This window comes from Falco biarmicus, chromosome Z (assembly GCF_023638135.1).
Source record: "Falco biarmicus isolate bFalBia1 chromosome Z, bFalBia1.pri, whole genome shotgun sequence".
Lineage (NCBI taxonomy): Eukaryota > Metazoa > Chordata > Aves > Falconiformes > Falconidae > Falco > Falco biarmicus.
This window is the reverse complement of record NC_079311.1, coordinates 51266259-51287346: the sequence shown is the minus strand read 5'-3', so window position 1 is coordinate 51287346 and position 21088 is coordinate 51266259. Positions and strand designations below refer to the sequence as shown.

The 21088-nt window shown below is 37.1% G+C and overlaps 1 protein-coding gene across 5 annotated transcripts in view; it reads right to left on the bottom strand.

Annotated features, from left to right (window-relative positions):
- Positions 1 to 2943: 2943 nt before the first annotated feature.
- Positions 2944 to 21088, bottom strand: part of ZDHHC21 (zinc finger DHHC-type palmitoyltransferase 21) — a 39223-nt gene continuing 21078 nt past the window's right edge. For 2 of the 5 annotated variants that reach the window (XM_056324184.1, XM_056324185.1), the window contains exons 7-9: positions 19109 to 19225; positions 4507 to 4550; positions 2944 to 3969 (exon numbers count right to left, since the gene is read on the bottom strand). In XM_056324184.1, the coding sequence (XP_056180159.1) occupies positions 3837 to 3969; positions 4507 to 4550; positions 19109 to 19225 (294 nt within the window). In that variant the 3' untranslated portion in view covers positions 2944 to 3836. Of the gene's footprint in view, positions 3970 to 4506; positions 4551 to 18186; positions 18517 to 19108; positions 19226 to 21088 lie in introns of those variants that run through there. The other 3 variants (XM_056324186.1, XM_056324187.1, XM_056324188.1) reach the window with 3 other exon arrangements.

Sequence of the window (21088 nt, the reverse complement as noted above, 5' to 3'; positions counted from 1 at the left end):
TAAACTTTGGTAATAAATCAAAACAATTCTTTTGGCCCCATCTCTGTCTTCCCTGTGTTTCTATGAATCTTCCATTCACATTACCCCACTTTAGATTCAAACCCAGGAGGAAGCTGCCTGATTCAAAATCTGTTCTGCCACTTGGTTCTTAGATAGTTTCTTATTTGTGAATCCTCCTCAAGACTGAAAATGATTGTGTATCTCAACTATTCTACCAGCTGTTCATTGGAACCTGCCCTGCAAACCAACAGATCAGAGGACAGGTTGGTAAACATTAGTGTAGAATCTTTTTGTTTTAGACATGAAGATTTTTCAAATGAAATCTCAGTATCTGATATTATGAGAAGATAGCACAGCAGTATTGTTCAGTCCTACCAGCAGCTACCCCATACTGCAGATAAACCAGCTATTTCAAATGTTTTCAGGTTTTTTTTCATTACTGCTTTGACTTTTCTTTGCACCCCTCAGGAAAACAAATATTGCTAAGTGCTCAGTACAGCATATATAGTTCTGATGTTATATTAGGATGAAATTCATTAATACTGCCTCTAAGATTTTTTTAAGTTAATAAAAATGACAAGCGCTAACTAGCCTTAGAAGTGCAGTTTCTACTAAAATAAAAAATCATGAAGGAAAGCTGGAGGGAAAGAAGTGGGATTTCAAAGTAAAGGTTCAAAGTATTTCAAGGATTTCAAGGTTTAAAGGATTTCAAATTAGATCATAAAAGTCTACGTGATCTCTTCCTGCTGGAACAACTCTGTGAATCAGTTTCAGAAACATCACTCTGAAAAACTAACAACATGACAGGGTCATTGGCTAAGATTTTAAGAAAAATATTTTGATTACTTTTACACTTCTAGAGGCCTGTCACGCAAAGAATAAAGCTCAATGCCTCCTAAAAATGAAGCCTCTCCAAATTCTCCCTTCTTTTCTCCACATACTCAGAAATGGGATAAAAAATTAAGTAACTGCTTTAATCATATAACATATTAATTCCTAACATTAAGGATGAATGGGAGACTGAGAAAAAATACATTTACCAAAAAAAGCCACAATATGAAAACATTTGAGAAATTGTGAATCTGTGAAACCACCATTTTCATTTGAGAAACAGGCAAGATTTTCATGTATATAATTTACTTAAATGGACACCTGATACTTCAGCCTGAAGGTTCTTCTTTCGGACATTTAAGTAATTTAGAATGTACAGGGTTTTAATTTTTAATTTCTAATTGATCTTTTGGAAGAAAAGTCCAATGGTTCTGAAGATTTTCTAAATATCCATGGCACGGTGCACTTTGACCTGTGGCAGGCCTGAGGCAGGGTCTTCTCATCTAAGATGTACTCTAGTCCTGCAGAGCAAGACCCACGGCTAGCATGGACCCGCACCCAAACCATGCAGTTCTCGCTCCCTGACACCACCCATCGCGTCATAATGATGCGGGCAGCTGGGCACCACCCCCTGGCATGGCACAAGCCCATGGGTGATGACTCGCGGAGGTTTGTACCTATGGTTTACTCCCAGCGTGTGCCACATCAGCACTGGTTCCTCATGCCCGGCCCCTCTTGTTTGAGAACACTGTGATACAGTGCACAGCGTGACATTTGGGCGGCTTGCGGATTTTTATCCCCGCAAAGCGGGTCCTATTACTTCACCGTGTACCATGTACAAAAATTAAGTATACTGTTTACAATGAAGGCTCCTACCATCAAGCATGTTCTGCATTACAGATTTGGTTCTCCATGCATGGCTAAATTAACTGAAGCAATGACATCATAAACCAGAAAGAGTAAATATATTCCCCCGCAGCGAATGCATCAAGAATAGTTAACTTTTTGATCCTCTTTCTTAAACTTCAGAACGGTATGAGCTGCTAACTGTGACAACTGATTGGCATGAAAAACTTTTAAAAAACTACTATTTTTCTCATTAAACAGATTTAAATATTGGCACCCCAACGTATTCACTGAGACTGTAGTAGTGGAATTATTTTAAAAAAGAGAAAATACAGCCATTACCTTATAATGTACAGGCACATTCTTTTTAACTTCAAGCACTGCTCCAGGCTTTCCACCCACTTTCCTCCAGCTTCCTTTTGTTTGGTATGCTGCCAATACCATCTTAGAGAAAATTTAAACTCATGTCTGAAAATGCCGTGAAAAAAATGGTTGAACACGGCTTGAAATTTAAATGACGAAAATACTGCATCTATTTTTAAAAGGAGAGGGAAAGTAAAGTTGGTTCAAATGTTAGAAATTTGCAAAAGTTTGAAATTAAAATTATTTTTAAGATGCGCTTTAGAACTTTCAATGGATTATCAAAATCGTTAATTCAATAAAGGGAGACCGAACATGGGCAGTGGCTGTGTTAAGATTTTAAAAGAGCTGATCTAAAAGTTCATTATGAATACCACCCATGACAAACCTAGCCCTTCTTTTTGAATGAACTGTTCACAAATAAACTATTACTCCCTCCAAACACAACCTACGTATATTACATCTCGATTTTGTGCTTTGCATGGCTGTCATTTAAGGTGGATCCTACTCCTGTTAAGACAGCAAACACAGTAAGCAGCATAACAGAAAACACTGAAGCTGTGAATATCTCATAAAAATGCACTTAACTTTCAAAAAAAAAAGCTCTAATGCTGTATATACATAGGGCTATAACAAATTACATAATTTTTCCAGACACAGCAAAGCAGAGCCAGTACTTTGGGACTTGCCATTTTAGCAGCTCTAATCTTAAGGATGCTTTCTTTGGTTAAGTACTTCCAACAGTTTAAGGGCCCACAACATGCCATCTACACCCATTAAACCAGTTAATATACATGTTAGTAGCAAATATCTGTATTTATGTATAAATACTTTAAAATATTTTCACATATATTTCCAATATACAAACACTTAGACCAGTTCCAGCCAATCATGACTAAACAAAAGTTAAATACAAAATTTCTAACTTTATTGACAATATACTCTTCTTTATGGTACATTGTGCCAAATAATTAAATCTTCATTTTAAAAAGTAATCTTTCTAGTATTTGCACCATACAACTTCTCTGTTGAAGTACTGCAAAGAAATCCATGGGATACAGGGAAAACATGCTTTCTATCTGCATATTTTACCCTGGAACGTTTCATCACTTTTGTTGACATAAAGACATGAATATTTTTCATTAAGATCACATCTGTGCAGAAGATAACTGTAAAATGTAAGATTGCTTTATATAAACACATACATTTATATGTATTTATAAAAACCTCTCTGAAAAAGTTTTAGGAAGAAGTCTGTCTCAGTTGTAAATGTTACCTTTTATAGTGCAGTGCTGCAGGATTACTGCTGCATATCATAAATAAATGGCAGTATCAGGGAGTTTTAAACACATGTAGCAGAAAAAAGACATGAATACTATCTCAACAGACCTACTAATAAAAAAACATTCAAGGCAGAATAAGACACTTAGTGGGAAAATTAACAATCAATGTAAACTTCAGTGTTTCCTACCAAAAAAAAATAATCAAAACAGCCAGTATCAAACAAATAAAGTGTGACTGCATTCCAGTCATTTGGGTTTGTTATTAATCTCAAAGATGAAAGAAATCCTTTTGGAAAATTAATCTGACAGTAAATATGCCTAAAATTAAACATACAACTTGTCTTAATGTAAGAACAGAATCAAGACTACTATTAAAATAAAGCCTGGGGCACATTGTGATGCCTATGATTGGTGGGTGGATTTCAATTGACTCGAAGACTGTCATAGTCTTACTATCATAAAACCTGTAACGCACATCCAGCATGGAGGACCCATCTGTGCCCACCATCCATCTGTTTAGATGTGACTGGCAAAGTGGTAGGGAACTCGCAGTGGTTGTCTCTGCCTGAAAGGAATAAACCACAGGATCTTCCAGTGAGTGCCAAAAACTTCTGAGAAGGTCTGCTGCCATGGCTTTCGGGGCTTCGATCTACAGAAGACAGCATTATTAGTGAAAGACAGGACACCCATGGTGCACTTCAGTCAGCTAGAACAATGCAGGTTGGCTGGGGATCCATTACTGGGCTCTGATGAATTGTGTCCCAGCATCACAAATACTTTTCTTTCATTATGGCATGCAGCTGAGACTTAACTTTGCAGAACAGAAACTATCCGCATTGTCAACCAACCAAAGGTAACTTCTGAAGTAGAGAAGTACCTCAGAATCAATTAAATGTTTGTCAAGACACAGCAGAAAGCGTCTTTTGATCTGTACTTTTGGAAGAAAATAATAGTTCCACTGGCTTTGGGCAGGGAAGGAGCAGGGAAAACGTGAGGCTACTTTTTGTACAACCAATTTAAAAGAGTAGTGAGCTGCTGCTGCTAGAGATAAGAAGTACAGAGCACAGGACCATGCAAAATAATCTTAACAAAGTGCCTTCAGTTTCCTTTTTCTCTCAGTTAAAAACCCCCTCAGCTACTCATTTAACTTTTTAGAAAATAAATGTAGACATTTTACAGCACTTACATGTCTTCACAACAGTTTGACATTTTTTCTATACTTGTAGTGTCCTGTTGAAGAGAAAACACAATGAGAAGGTATTTATTTACAATCCTAACTGTTAAAATGTCATGAAAGCAACTAAGTAAAACAGGGAATCAGTTCTTAGTACAGAATGCTTTTGCATTAGTCCAGTCAGTTACATATTACTCATACCCAATATTAGTTTTAAACGGCTGTGAGATAACATGCACAAATGTACTCGTTCTAGAAATTATTTTTACGAACATGATGTGCAACTATACTGTGTAGTTTTACTATGACAGCACACACCACGGAATGTCAACAAAACCTTGCAGCTTTATTACAGCTAAAATTAATTCAGGTTTAACAATTAATTCATGGGGCATTTAGAAGTTATGTGTATAAGGCATACTCTTGCCATACATTTCATAAGCACCCATTCCAGACTTGGAGTAGACCACTGAGATAACTACAGGAAAATTTAGTAAAACGCAACTATTAACATATGTAGTATTTCAAAAAGCAGGAATTATTAAGAAGTTTTAAAATAGTTATCTTCAGGAGTATTATAATGCAAACAGCACCATTAGGAATACACCATCAGTTTCTATAGTTGCTACAGGTAAATACCAAACATAAAAATTATTCTTAAAATGTAACAAAAAGTAAATAATGTGCAGAGTAGAGGCACCCCTGCAGTGAACAAAATTTAATTCATACTCTACTTTTCTGAACATGATTAATGCATCAAAAAGTTTTATAATTAAAAAATCAATTTAAGCTTAGATCATCCTCAAACAAAACTTACAACCACCGACAACAGCACTTTTTTTCTCACTTTTGCACTACATATTTAACAAAAAAGCTTGCTTTGTAAGTATCACTTCAATTTAAACTCCAGCAGTATTGTGGTTTTCAATGCACATTCATAGTTCATTGTGTCCCACAATCACTCGTGAGGTCCAAAATACAGTAATTGAAATACTTCTCATCGTTCCATTTCCTTTTCATGCCAGCTTGATATTTCCCTTTACTGTTCATTGATTTAGGCATGTGCACAATGCACCTGTCAGATTACACTAGCGTTTGAATGAAACCGAGAGCTAGTCTCTATTGTCCCGGCCATACAGTTACACAAGGACTGTGGTTTAATTAGGCTGTGACTTCATTGTCATCTGGAAACACTACCTAGCAATAAAACCATACTGTGTTCCTTGAGGGTTCCAGACATCAGTGCATCCACTTCAATGCAGGCACTGCTGGGATTCTGCCACCATCTTTCATAAAGCTTTGAAGGGGAAGGGTAAAATGCAAGTGTGAAATAATGTACGGGAAGCTGCTTCCCCACTTCACCAGGATGGGTGGCCTCAACTCGCCTTGCCAAATTTTGTCCTAAATCCTCTTCCCAGCTCTGATGAGTTTTGGAACAGGATCCCTTACCACATGCTAAACGGCAAAAATCTTAATTCTGCCCATGACCTACCCAGCTGAATTCCAGATGCGCTACAGCGAAGGAGAGAAGTTCCCTCTTCTCATGCCAGCCCACCGGGATGCACAAGTTCTTCCCTGTTTGTGCAGAGGAGGCATGCCCGCAGCAGACTACACACACCATCCTGGCCCCACCATTAGGCAGCTTTTAACAACGGCTCAATATTGAGAGGACTGCAGACAGCAGGCTGTAAATACTGCCTGTTGTTTCAATTCCCATAGATAAACCGCTTCTCCCCTCCACCTTACAGGCCTGTCTAGCATATGCCCCCTCACCTGCCACAGATGGCAGGAAAGCTTTGCAAGACACAAGCCACTCTCCTTGTCAGGGCAACCAGACTGTGCAGCCAAGGAATGTTCTGCTGCCAACTTTTAGCAGAAGCACCGCCCTCCCTGACCACAGAAAATCACAGACAGCTTTCTGAACGAAAGGCACTAAGTAAACAGGTATTACTTCCATGACACTTTGGTGAAGTTGTAACAGCATTTTCATGAGACTCTTTCCATAACTGCAAAAATACCCAGTTCTAGCAATCATCCTCTGGTCAAATCAAAGCAGTCTACCTGGTAGTACAAAATGACATTAGTATGTTTGAAATCAATGATTGCTAATGATTTTTTTGTAGAACAGTAGAGTGCTAGTCAAGACTATAATTGATTTCTAGCTATTAAAGATTTATGTTACCATTTCACAAAAGGAGCCTTAAGACAGCTTTGGGTGCAGAAGAAACATAGCTAATATTTTTAGTATGGCTTTTTGCTGCTTCTCTGCATTGTTCATTCATTAACACTTTGTACTGCTCCCTAAAATACTGTATCTGAGATTTTTGGAGGAACTTCCAGGATGGGAACTGGAGGTTGTATTTCTTTTTAATTGTTATCATGGCATGTTACCAAGAGCTGAAAGATGTTCATCAGGGTCTGTTCCCCTCAAAAAATGTAACCCATTAAATTAATGAACAAAGTGAAAACACCAAAACAAGAACTGCAGAAAATGACTGTAAGAAAAGACTGTCAAGCTACCACATCCTTAAAACATACTAAAGGATTTTAGCTGGAGAGGAAGTCAAAGGAAATCCTTCCTTCCTTCCTTTCCTTCCTTCCTCAATGCCAACATCTACTTTAGAATACTTCTGCTCTACAGGAAAGGAATTGGGAGGAAGTAGTGAATCTTTTGCTTCTGGGATACTTTCTCAGAATAGAAAATCTTTATAGCCAATTTTAGAAGCTGTGAACTAGGGCTGGAGGGAATGGGAGGAAACACCTCCCTGAAGCTTAGTTGCTTAACAAGTGCTGGTGACTGAACTTAAGAAACCGAACAGCCCTCACAGCTTCCCTACCACAACACTGCTGTCAGACAGCTGGGCTCATTTGAAATGTTCTTTCATTTGAGAGCGAACCAATTTACCTTTTCATATGAAACTGAAACTTTGCAGCACCCCAGGAAACTTGGTAGCCTCTCCGGACACAGGACGGGAAGGAAATGAGAGGACAACAGCTGAGTTTTGGCCTGTTATTTAAGGCTTTCTTCTCAGATAGACAAATTTTTCTTCTTTTGGAGACAGGAAAACCAGAATAACCACTATGCTTCTGATTGACAAGGTGTTCTGTTCATTATCACATCTCACAAATGGCTTTCAACCAGAATATCATCTCTCTTAATTATGCATTTGTCGTATACTAAGGTTTTGCTACATCAGTACTACTGTGTTCAGCCTAAGAGGCTTTGGCTGTCTGCATCTACCATCAGCTTGGATTACTATTAATACAAATAGAACTCTGCTAAAATTCCCCTCCCCGCCTAGCCACCCCCCCGACTCACAGCTAATGCTCATGTTAAAATCTTTTACAAGTGGCCCTCATCCAAAAGTTAAAAATAACTTGGTATGAGCAGACATGGCATACCTATTGAATCCTAGTGATCTCTACCTCCAAATCTCTCATAAAATTTACAACTTCATAAAGATGAAATTGACTAACCCACAACTGATTAATTTCACATGATGGGTCATCTGGACCCCCGACGTCATCATCCAGATTGGAAACAACTATTGTTCCTACACTTGATTATTCAGAGATACACACCCATTCATAAACATCTTAAAGCAACTAGGAAAAAGCCCCATTCCTTAGCGAGAAAGGCAAAATAAATTAAGAGGAACCAAACACAGCAACTATTAACAATGCATCACTTTAAAACAAGAGGAAAAGGGAAAAGGAATTCTGCTCAGGACACGAGGAATGTTTTTTTTTCCTTTGAGGACTTGGTACAAGTCTGTAAGAGCAGCTTGTCTCAGTGAAGTAAGCTACTGCCACAGTTAAGACTATTATCAGAGGAACGGAGAGACATGTATAAGAGCACCAACTGAATTCTGCAGACCAGCTCAAAGTTCACTTGCAAATGAATGCACATGCACTGGTTGCACTAAGAGGAACATACCTTTCACATCTGTATTTTAATTAGCATAACCAGGTGCCTAAAAAAAGCAGTTTTTCTAAAAAGATAACATGCACTGTTTAACAAACTGTGCTATAGTATGGGATTCATCATGAACTGATTTATCATGCAAGAAGCATATGGAAAGAGTGTTTTCCTCTTACTGCTTCATGTTTTCCAAAGGAGAAGCTGTAATTTGTAACTCACAGGACTAACTCCAAAGCACGCAGCCACAATATCTGGTTCAATTTTTCTTCAGTGTCTGCTTAAAGTGATGTGTAATCAATACAGCTCTAATACGTGCAATAGAACAATGTAAGCATTATGCCATGTTTTCTTAACATAGTATTTTCAAATACTCGGGATATAAGAATTGGCAGGAAAGTACGATAAAACAGAAAGAGAAAAAACAAACAAAACTTGCAACCCTTCCTCAATTCATAGCCATTGCTTTTATCCAAAAGCAAAGGCAACATATCCTTCATCTGAACAACATATTTTTTCATTCTTTCTACCTAACATACCCCTGTTGTGTGTATGTAAATGACAGGTGAGACATTGAAGAATGTAAGATGCTGAATGTCTCTTAGAAAGAATACTTCATATTTCAGAAATTTTCCTTTTTGGCATTTATTACATTGTGGGTTTACATTTGGCCACTTTTTAGCATTGTTTTCTTAATCTAAATTTCTCACATATGATAATAGGATTAATTTTATCAATTACAGTTAGGTTCAGCCTGAAAATTATTAGTTCAGTTTTAACTTTGAATAAAAGAACTGTGATAATGAAAAATGAAGCTATACTACGTTAGATCTAGGGAATACTCCTACACTCCTCTATGCTCTGAAGAATTTAGTCAAATATACTTTCAATGTATTTATCAGATATCAGAAAATGATTCAATGAAAAGATCTGATAACAAATTAGGTACACATCTACAAAGATGATGATACAGATATCTTCAGTCTATTTCAAATCCATGTTCGGTGCAGACAGCTGCATGACAGCAAGACACAGGACAAAACATTATTTTTCTTGATACTTACATATAGTTTCTTAGGACAAAACTATTAAGAAAAAAAATGCTTAGGAAGGCTAGCTGTTGACCCTCCTCGCACAGAAGCCATTTTAATGGTCTGATGTCTAAATTTCACACATAATGTTTAAACAAAGGGTACTCAGCCCTCGGAACACCCAAAAATCATTATTACAGATACTTATTTTCAATTGGTGAAAGGTAATTAATTTATTTAGAAAAATAACTCTGATGTAAAAGGAAGGACTTCTGCCTTCACTGATAACAGGGAATTTTTTTGGCGTATTTTTTACTCTCTGCACAGTATAAAAACTCTTTGATTAAATTTTCTAACATACATTTTTCCTTAATAAAATTGCAAATAATTAATTTCAATAAAAATATTCCTACTCTAACTCAAATTTATTCTTACATTTTAAATAGCCCAAGGAAGAGCTCTTTTAAATTAACTAAAATTTTGACGGTAAATAGGTCTTTAAGACTGTCAGGATACATGCATTAAAAATGTTAAACAAATTGCTAATCTAGTTGAGAAACATAAGGTAAAGATACAAAAGACTTGACACAGTTAACAAACTCCCATTCAAAGACCAGGACATCATTAATTCCTGACAATTTAATTTATAGCACTTTAGGCAGTCTTCTAATAGGAGATTTACCTAGACATGGATTAAAGGTAGAGATAGGAAAAGGGGTAGGGATAAAAATAACAGGGAAGATACAGAGAGACAATGTTAACATGAACTTATCTTCTGTTACATCTCTAATTTCAAATTACTGCTTAGGCTTGCGGTTTATAAACCTTTTGCTCTCCCTCTACAATTACTTTATATCTTACACTTTATTATAGCCAGGTAAAGAATATGTTTGCCTAGGAATCCTAATTTCCCCTATAAATCCTAATTTCTTTTGTGCTAAACTGAAATATGAGGATTAATAGTTCCTTGATTATATTTCTTCCATGTTTGAAAAAACAGGAAAAGTACTTAGTACTTCACTAATCAAAATAGTATTGAATAGATTATTTGAATATATAAGATACTTATTTTTAAAGACAAAAAACATTTTAGCACAACTATATCACTTGTGCACTCTGCGCATTAAAACAGAAATGGATTAACACTATGAAAAACGCAAAGAATTAAAAAGTCTTTGATTTTATTAACAGAATTACTGCAGTTACATTCTCATTATTTTGCATTTCGACCTCTGTAACATTCTATCTGACTTACTGGTTACACAAAGATTTTTAAATTTTTCACTGGCATTTTTATTGTTTGTACTTCATTTTTGCATTACACTATTAAATGAAATGATACTCCTAAAGAAAATCAACTGCTTGAAAATATTCCTTTGGGATAAATATATCAGAAAATTAATTTGCACAATTTCCCTCTTTTCCAATTTCCTTAAAAGGAAGGTTTTGTCCTTTTGAATAGAAGCCATAAGCAAAATGAACAATACTCCTTTCTACATGCTCACTCTAAGTATCAGTCACACTAAGTAAAGTAAGTAAGTAAGTAAAAAAATTAGTAAGTTCAAGACATTCATGTGGAGATGGATCAGTTTACAAGAGCAACAAACAATACCTAGTGAAGTAAGTTTGCTACTTGAAGCTGAAAAGGAGAAACACTGCAACAATGATAAAACATAGCACTTAACAAGTATCAATATTTTAAAACACTTCTGAGAAGAAAAAATTCTGTGGTAGGCATCACACTGTGCACCAGACAGCCTGCTGAACACCAGCTGTTAAATTATTTCCCCTCTATCCTCCCCAAAGCAAATAAAGGGAAATTTCTCTCTAACACATCCACGCAGTACTGATGCACCAGGATATTGGCATATCACTGTACACCATTCAAACAGTTAATTAACAGGAAACCCCGGTAGCATTAATTAAATTAATAAAGTCACTGTCCACTTAGTTTATGATAATACATCCACTACCTTGCACAAAGACCACGTGGTATCTATTAAATTTATAAAAGCCCATCCATTACATAGTTCTGCCCCAGAGAAACAAGTTAATTACTAAATAATTTTAATGAAAAGTTTTTGCCCACAATACTAACACACAAAAATCACATAAAATCATATTTGATGGACTACAGCGGAAAAATGAAGAACATTTCTTTAATTCCACATAAATACTTTGTTTGAACATATGGAAAAATGAAAACACAAACTGTTTAGTGTTTGAAATAAAAAACAATCAAAGGTAATCCTTTAAAATTAGGGTTCAGATTAGTCTCTGCAAAGGATGCTGTTTAACTGAAACATCTGTTAGTGTTACGTTGAGAGACAGGCCTTTTTTAACTTTGGAAATGAGATTAGTAGATCAGTTATTTGTAAGTGTCCAAGTAATTTCTAATTATTTTATCTGGGTCACAGATAATCCGCTTTTAGAGGGCTCCCACAATGACATCAGAGGATCACTGCTGAACTGATTATCCTGTTACCTTCCACCATCCATGGGAAGACAGGATTTTCCTTTTGTACAGAGGAAGAGAAAAGAAGCGGCTGATTGCTTCAGACAGGTGGCGGCCAACAAAATAAAGAATAACACAGCTCTTGAGAGGAAGAAAACCTCACATATGCAAAAGGTACCAGCATTAAAAAAGGTCAGCAAACTGAATACTTCTTACTATTGTCTGGTGCAATTTAAAACCTCGCCAGATATAAACAGATACCAAAATAATCAGACAAGCCACTGTTTAAAAAAGCATGCTATATTATTTATTACTTGTTCTACAGTAACGCCTTGTAGACCAAACATAACCAATGTCAGAATCTTACTGTATAAATAGAAAAACTGTTTTTTAACATCATTTAACTGTTGAAGTGACATGGAAGATATACAGAAGTACTTTCTTAAAGCAAAAATGGAACATGAGTGAGAGAAATGCAAATGTCAGGGCTAGTCTTGTACAAATATACACACAAGCATCCTGACGGTTCCACTTTTTTAGAAAAGCCTGAACTGCAGGTCTTTATCTCCTACAATCATAAATCAGAAGCAATCTGTAGTTGATTAAAGATACTTTCTTTTTTTTCCTCTAAGTGAACTTATGCCTTTTCCTATGAATAAATGAGTAAACAGGTTAGTTATGCATTTATTAGGAAAACAAGTATCTGCTACCTATAAAAATACCAAATGAGAGAGGACTTTTTAAAAAACACATCAAGAAAATATGTCTTGGTAAAGCAAGCAAGTTTCTATATACCATTCGATTTAGCTTTCAACTGAATTTTATTATTTGATGAGGACAACATAGCTACCAAAAATAGGTAATTGGAAATAAAACTAAGTTACATTTTCTTCTAGGTTAAGTGCAAAATATTCTTTTCTAGATAAACTTTGCATTTGCCATTGCAATACAGATCATTAATAAGTATGGGCAGTAGTTGCACAATACAGTGAATGTTCTAGATTTTTTTTTTTGTGGAAAAATTAAAATCTTTCTGAAGTGGAGCTATCTATCTCAAGCAAAATCATAATTTACCTATAGATAGTATTTTTACTATTTATGACATACCACCAAACAAAAAAGCATCTTTCTACCTTCATGGAGTTGGAAAGTGTCTATACTATCTTGTTATCCTGTAGTGGCTGGCTGAGGCAAAAGAGGACTAATTGCTTGCAGGAGTAGAAGCAGCTAGAAGTAGTCTGAAGTAAGGGTTCCAATAATTAAAAAAAAAATAATTAATTCTCAAAGGAGGACATCTAGTTTTTCTAGGGTGCAACTGGCAAAAATCTTTTTGTCCTTTTTTTCTTTTTTGTTTATTTACTGTTTTATGCTAAGCTTGCTTTTACCTCTCAAGCAGTGTCATCAAAAACCATCGCGCGGTCTAGGAATGTAAGAATACATGCCCATTTCTAGTTAAAGAATACAAAATTCAAATTTGCACTACAAGCAAAGGCAGGGAATAGAGGATTAGCAAAGCAAGCACCGAGCATGGAAGATAAACAGGCCTTCAATATAAATGCAACATAATTTTGGAAATTACATCAGACAGTGCGTTAATCATTGTTGGAACCGATTTCTTCCACCTAGTTCTCTAGAAACATGAGAATTACATGTAAAAAACCTGTCACGCTGAGTTTTTAAAAACAGTATCTTAGAAACCTACTGTTCTTAGATTAAGATCTTAAATTTCTCCCTATTTCAGGGACATAGATTAGAGAGAACATAGACACTTCTATTTCCAAAGCAGCCAAAAAAAGAAGTTCCCCAAGAGCAATCTCAGGTATATTCTGGAAGAAGTACTAAAATCTGGGATAATGATGACAGTAAAGGCAAACAGAACTTGCGGAAAGCAACTGGAGGAGGAGGATGAAAAGACCATGTGCCCCGTCTGCTACAAGCGTGTTTCACAGATGCTGGTTTTTAGGGAGAAAGCGCTCCTCAGCTGCTCCCCTCTCCACTGGAACAATTCATGTCAAAAGTTCCTCTAAGGACAGTTTTTGCCAACCAGCTGTTCCCCTCTCATTGTAGGAAGTCACCTCCCTTGCTCTTTGGCTTACTGAAGCTCCAGACGAGATATGAATAGCCTTGTGCTAATGATACTCTAACAGTGATACCACAATAACAGAGGTGACAGACATACTCAGAGAAATTACTGCTTGTTAGGTAACTTGGTCTATTAATCACCTCAAGCAGTACAGCCTTAAGAAAATTCTCCGTGCAAGAGCCAAATTTGAGCACGCAAGGCACAAAGTTTTTATTTTAACTAGAAAGCACTAATACCTGAAAGTTTTTAACTAGAAAGCACTAGTACCTGTTGAACACACATGAAACAGGGTAACAGCAGATTGCATGCATTTTTTTCTTAAAGAACATTTACATAATGGATCTACTGTTATAACCAGTAAGAGTGTCCTGGTTTCGGCTGGGATGGAGTTAACTTTCTTCTTAGTAGCTAGTACAGAGCTGGGGTTTGGCTCTGATGTGAGAACAATGTGAGATGTGAGATAGCTTTGGTTGTTGCTGGGTGATGTTTATACCAAGTCAAGGACCTTCCAGTTTCTCGGGCCCTGCCAGCCAGAGGGCTGGAGGGGCACAAGAGACTGGGAGGGGACACAGCCAGGGCAGCTGACCTGAACCAGCCAAAGGGATATTCCATACCATGGGACGTCATGCTTGGTATGTAAACTTGGGGGGGGGGGGATAGCTGGTGGAGGGGGGAATCGCTGCTGGGGGACTGGCTGGGCATCAGTCAGCAGGTGGTGAGCAGCTGCACTGTGCATCACGTTTTCCTTTCTCCCTTTTCCTTTGGATTTTATACTTTTCCCCACCTTTCCATTATAAATGTTGTTGTTGCTATTATTAAATACTGTTGATATTAAATGTTATTGTTCTGACATTTTTATTCTGTTTAAATTATTAAATTGTTCTTATCTCAACCCTCAAGTTTTACATTCCTTTCCTATTCTCCTACCCACCCGTCTGGATGAGGGGGAGTGAGCAAGCGGCTGCATGGTGTTTGGTTGCGGCTGGGGTCAAACCACGACAAAAAGTTAGGCAATGACAGGTACAAAAGATCAGAAGACTGCACACCACCAATGAATTTTGGCAAGTGCCAGCACACACAGCAGAATATTCCACCAGCACTTAATAATGTGCTGTTTTCCCTTCCTGTATTAGCTACTGCCCTGTTCCAGAAAAACATGCTGGAATGTATCAGATATTTCCTTTCCATTATATGTTCAGTCGGACAATATTTTTTGACTTTTGAAAAAAAATTACCGAAGATGAGAAAATGGCAGTATTTCCCTTTAAAATCTTCTGCTTGTCCTTATGGCTTGTCAAACTATCACTTAACTCAATTCTAGTAAAGAGCAACTCTGCTTATAAAAATGCTGTATACAAAGGTCACAATGCAAATTAATTCTATACATTCAACTTAAATCTTGCTGCAGTGGTAAAAGGATAGACTTCTGTAAATATAAAGAATCAGCACGAGTGCTCTGACCTAGGGTACATATCATGCTTCATAATGCATGCTACATTCCACTCACATTTGAGCAGAGCCACCAGACTGTGGAAATCAACCATAAACAATGAAGCACGAAGTTGCCATTTCAAGTCCTAGTTCCTCATTACTGATGATGCTAGAGGAGGATGAAAAACCCCACGGCTTCATTATCCCAAGTTGCTTCTGTGAGGCTGGCAGTAAGCAGAGCACATTCTGTGTACGTACAGGACACTCGAAGACTGGGAACTGGAGATTTTTTTAATACACATATCCAATATTCCTGGGAAAAGTTAGCTTTAGCTTTTTATTACTTAGGTGAAACAGAAACTATTGGCTTGGTTTCAGGAAAAGTATATAATGACAGTCAAGCAAGTTTACCTTACAGAGAATCAGGAAGTTTTGCTACAAAAGGGTCAAAACTTGTTAAGAATTGAGATTGATTTTCTTTTTAAATTTTGGCAGCATTTAAAATACAGATTAAATAATACTAAACTCTGACAAACCTGAATTTGCTGGACACGTGCGTGTATCAGTCCAAGTTCAGATCACAGAGTTGCAATGCTGATTGTCTCCCCCAGGAGCTGTGGAACTAATCATGGCTTGACCTTAAACTGCAAACATAGGCATGGAGCATGAACTAGGAAAAAGTTTATCATGTTTTCCTGTACAAGCACAATTAAGACCTACCCTGCTTCACCTTTTTCAAAAGGCCCGTGTTCCTGTCCACCTCTTGCACACATCTCTGGGCAGCTTCAGCAATCACTGAAATTAATGCTTTCAACAATAGCTATGGAGCAATGAATATAACATGAATGCTTTAACTGCGCATAACTATGCCTTCAAGTGTTTGAGTTTCTTTTAAACTAACATCACGTCTGCACTATTACACTTGAATGATTGTGTTCTGCTGTTAAATTTTGATCTGTACCTTATCATAATTTAAGCTTAATTTCAGCATCCACTCCTGGTTTTAAACAGCTCATTTCAGATACAATGTGCTTAGTTTACACAGAAGGGTTAGATGCTGAAGAGTAACTCCAGCATAGCACACGGTAGGAACGTCGCTATCTCTTGAAGACTGCAGTTCATTGCTTCTACAGAACTTGAACATCTTCCATGCTGTGTGCTCAAGACCATGGGTGGGTGTATACCCAGCTTCTATGTTTCCCTATTCTATGCATCACAGGCATGTCTTTGGGAAGCCTGCAGAGAAACTACGTGCTCACTGGCTGCCCTCTCCTCTGCCTTTTCCATTGGCTAGCCAAAGCTGTTAGTAAGTGCTTATGGAGGAAGCAAATCCCCACACTACAATGCTGACAATCAAAAACCATTCGTACCGAAAGATCTGACACAACTTGCAGAGTAAGCACAACCTCTCCAAACAGATCTGGCTTTATTCATTAAGTCCAACTAGCTGTTCCCAAGCAGATTTCCACAAAATGACTGTATTGTTTATGCTTGCCAGCTCTATACTCACAAAGAAAGGAATGAAAAGGAAGACGACAATTGTACTGCTAGTATGGAAATGCTTTGAGCAGGGGGTGGACTAGATGACCTATGGTCTTCCATCAGTCAAAGAACAGCATCCATGCGGTCTGAATGAATTAAGAGTCTGGAGATCTCAGTAACAGATATCTACTTCCCCAGCAATCCAAACCCAACAACCGCAAACCTAAAACTTGTCCATGTGAGGCAAGCACAACAGCCCCTCTGCTACAGGGAGAGTGCAGCAAGAGGCCCTAATGCAGATCCGTACTTTCCAGCATCTGCCTCTCATAGTCCATCCATACCCACAATTACCATGGTTGTGTTCATTTCACAAAATTTGGAAAAGAGGACAAAAGGGAGTATCCAGGTATACCGCAGCTCAGCAATCCACAGAATTATGATTTAAGCACATAAAAGGAGGTTGGAATTGAAAATGCTATTAGCCCACACCTGTTTCAGAGTAGCAGCCAGCTCAGTAAGTGCAATGGGATGTATTTCACAGTATATTGTACAACTGACATAAAATAGAAGGGCTTTACAGTGCTTTGTAAGAGTTTGCAGTGGTGGTAGCAGCCTGACAGCTTCAGAATGGTGAAAGAATGTACTGGGAATTCATGCCTGTGGCAGAGGAAGCACAGCTGGTATCGTGTTAGAACAGAAATATCCAAAGTTTTAGGTGTATGCAAGAGAATCAGGTTCAGTCTGAAAGTGTTTAGGTATACTAATAGTATTTATATAATTTCTGTGTTTTAGTGTAGTACCGATTACATGCCTTTTGGTTCCTTCCCATACATCTATTTAAGAGAGACTAAAATGACACCCATACTTCAGCACCTGAAATCTAAGGCTCCCTGAGCTTCTGTATCCTGCTGCTGGGAGTGAGGGTGAGCAGAATTCAGATCTCTGCACCACTTCAGCTGGATACCCAGCAAGGCACAGTATCAGATCAGAAAAAAACCCAACTCTAGAGGCCTCAGACACAAAGGTTCTGTGCCAGCACTTAAACAGGCAAGTGAGAATGTGTCAGCAAGACCCTGGAAGAGAAATCAGACACATAGTAAAGGTGCACAAAGGCAAATCTGAAGACCTGGAGGCTGACAGAAAGCACAGAAAGCATTCTGGTAGAACAGCTGCAGGATGGCAAAGCATAGCTACAGTCACACAAAGAGCAGAAGGCAGTGAATTTATGTAAAGGTAATACAATAAAACCAATAAGCAATATTTTTGTTTTATGTCACAGAAGGAAAAACTATACAGTGATTTTTGTGCTTTATTCCATACAAAGGAATTACATAATACAGTTAGGAGGTTTTCCATTATGCACCTACAAAGGTTAATACTGTGTAAATCCGCATAATCCCATAAAGAAATCTCAGGCAGATCTCAATCAGTTGTGGTCATAAAGATGCTGTCATCTTGTGTTCATTGTCTTTTTAAAAAAGTTTTTCAGGCCAGATCATACACCCTTTCAGACATAGACAGATCCAAGTGTTGTACTCTCTCTGGTCAATGCCGTAGGACTTCAAATGCTTCTATGGATTCTCGAGATGACACTAAAGAATTCACTGGCAGTGATTAATGTCTAATGTACAGAACAAGATGTTACACTGACAAAAGCCTGTTTCTTGTAGGTATTTCCTACATTAGCAAATTCATATAACTGGAAAATTTTTCCACGCAGAGGATTTTTTTTCTGTACTTTTAAATACAGAATATGCATTTGGACTATAAATTGTACCTGTACCCATTCCGCAGTTTAGTAACTGAAGAGATGTGAAAGTAAGCATAGTTATTAAAATACTTTACAAAAATTCAGGGTGTATGATTTATCAGCGAGCCTCGCTGTCACAAAGTATAATTGAGACCAGAGTGCGTAAGAGTTTAAAATGAAAACAAAAATGAAACCCCACAAATATGAACCTTGCACACTGCACAATTCCAGGACAATGTATGTTCTTATTTTACTAATACAAATCAGGATACTGCCTTGATAGGTGAATTATTAGACACTTGTTTGTTAGAAGGCTTCTTAAGACTTCCTTGGAGGCAAGTCTTGACAGAGCACATACCAAATAGGTGCCTCAGTGCAACTGCTTCTCTATCCTCCCCTTAAGTGCAATCTGTTTTTATTTTGAAAATAAAACTAATAAATACTTCTGAAATTAGATACTTACAGTGAAAATACCCATTAGCTGAGTGTAAAAGAGTCCACTTATTCCACCTAATATTATTAGACCCATGAAGGCAGATATTCTTAGGAGAGCAAGTTCATGTCTAAATACAAAAACATCCTAGAACAAGACAGAGAAGAGAGAGACTTTAGCACTTACAAATTAATTTATGTCTTTGAACCGAGTGGAAATACTAGGTAAGATCTGTTCCCAAAGAGCTACAGCTAAAGGCAAATATTGGATTTTTAAACTACACTGCAAATCATTGATACATTTATGTGCTAAAATTATAAACCAGAAATCTTTTATTTATACATGTAAACAGTTGGGGTTTTTTTTTGCCAGACTGTTAAAACTCATTCAGGTATTTAAGATTTGGGAACAGATTGAGCTCAAATGGGTGATTCCCGAATCTTCCATCTCAAACTGTGCCAGATGGCTACACACAAGCTTCAAAACATTAGAAATCCATTCTGTTAAACAGTCTGATTTATAAGACACCTATATCTCTGCTCCCAGACACAGCAAATTTCATTTTACCATCACCTCTGTTGTAATAAAAACAACATTCCCAGATTGACTCTTGAAGATGGTACCTACAAAATCCAAGTATTTGTATTGGACTGGTGTTGCTGTAATGCTGTCTATTATCCAACATACACTTATCTTCATCTTTTGAATTTTGGCCTTAAGTGGATTACTGTAACTTTGGACATGGGTGCACAACCAAGTTGCCTTAGGGTACTGGAGAATATGAATTTACTGTATCAGCTATTCTGGAAAGCCTGCTCTCACCCAGAAGAAAATATGAAAATTGTAAGAGTTTTATAATATTTCTCAAAGGATAAAACCTTATTTTTATCACAGGAAAAGACTTGTACATGGCAGTTACTGTAGATGTATTGCAAGTTCACACCCCATCTTACCCTTTGATAATGAGTTAACACACCCATTCTCTTATATTCCTAAGTTACGATTATGTTCTCAAGGCTGTCTTTTGAACACACACATCTGCTTTTCCACTTAAAAAAGCCAGATCACAGCAGGAAACTATTAAGACCTTTCAAGTAAACTTTAAATTACAACCACAACATTAAAAGTGAACTGAAAGAAAAAAACAAAAACAAAAACAAAAAAAACCCCCAAAACACTGCTTTTGAACTTTCCTTCTTTATGTTCAACCAGTAGGACTTAAGGATGAGTAATTCTTAGATTCCGGAATACTGGGTTTTAATTAAACCCAGAATAATTAAAGAAAATCATACTTAGTTTAAAAGATTGATTTTAGATATAAATTATTTCCATGAGGGTTCAAAATATAAACCCAGGAAAAAACTTTTTACCGGCTACTAAAGCTGTGAAGAAAGTAAATATTTAATGAACAAGTAGAACTCCCTAATTAACCAGCTAAACCAAAATGCAAACCCCACCAGTCTTTTCTGAACTGGTACGCCAGCTCTTGTTAGTATTGGTCTTTCCTGCTGCTGTAGAGAATATATGATTCATTTCCATATGTTTTTTAAACTCTTCTTACTCAGGTAATGAGTTAATTCAAATTTAAATCAACTCAAAATAAAAGCATTCATACTAATCTTTATTCCCCTTTCCACCAGCCCACCAAAGCTTTAATGAAGAGCAAGGTAAGACAAAAGTTCTACTAACTATAAAATACTTTCTCTTTGTATCTTCATAGGTATGTTGTTTTATTATATCAGAAATGTTTTAGCTTATTCAAACTAAACTTGAAAAGAAACAGTGAAAGTTAAGAGTGCCAACAGTGAAGTCACATTTTGGATCTAGCAATTCCCCCATTAGAAAGAAGTTTGTAAGACAGCTTTTAGCATCCTCCCAACACACTAATTAGAAGACTTCCTTCTCTCAAGCATCACCTTCAGCAGGAAAAAGACATCACTCAACAAATGACAACAGAAAATCCTAGCATGAAGAAGGCAGGCTGCGTTTTGCATTTGGCCCTTCTAACCC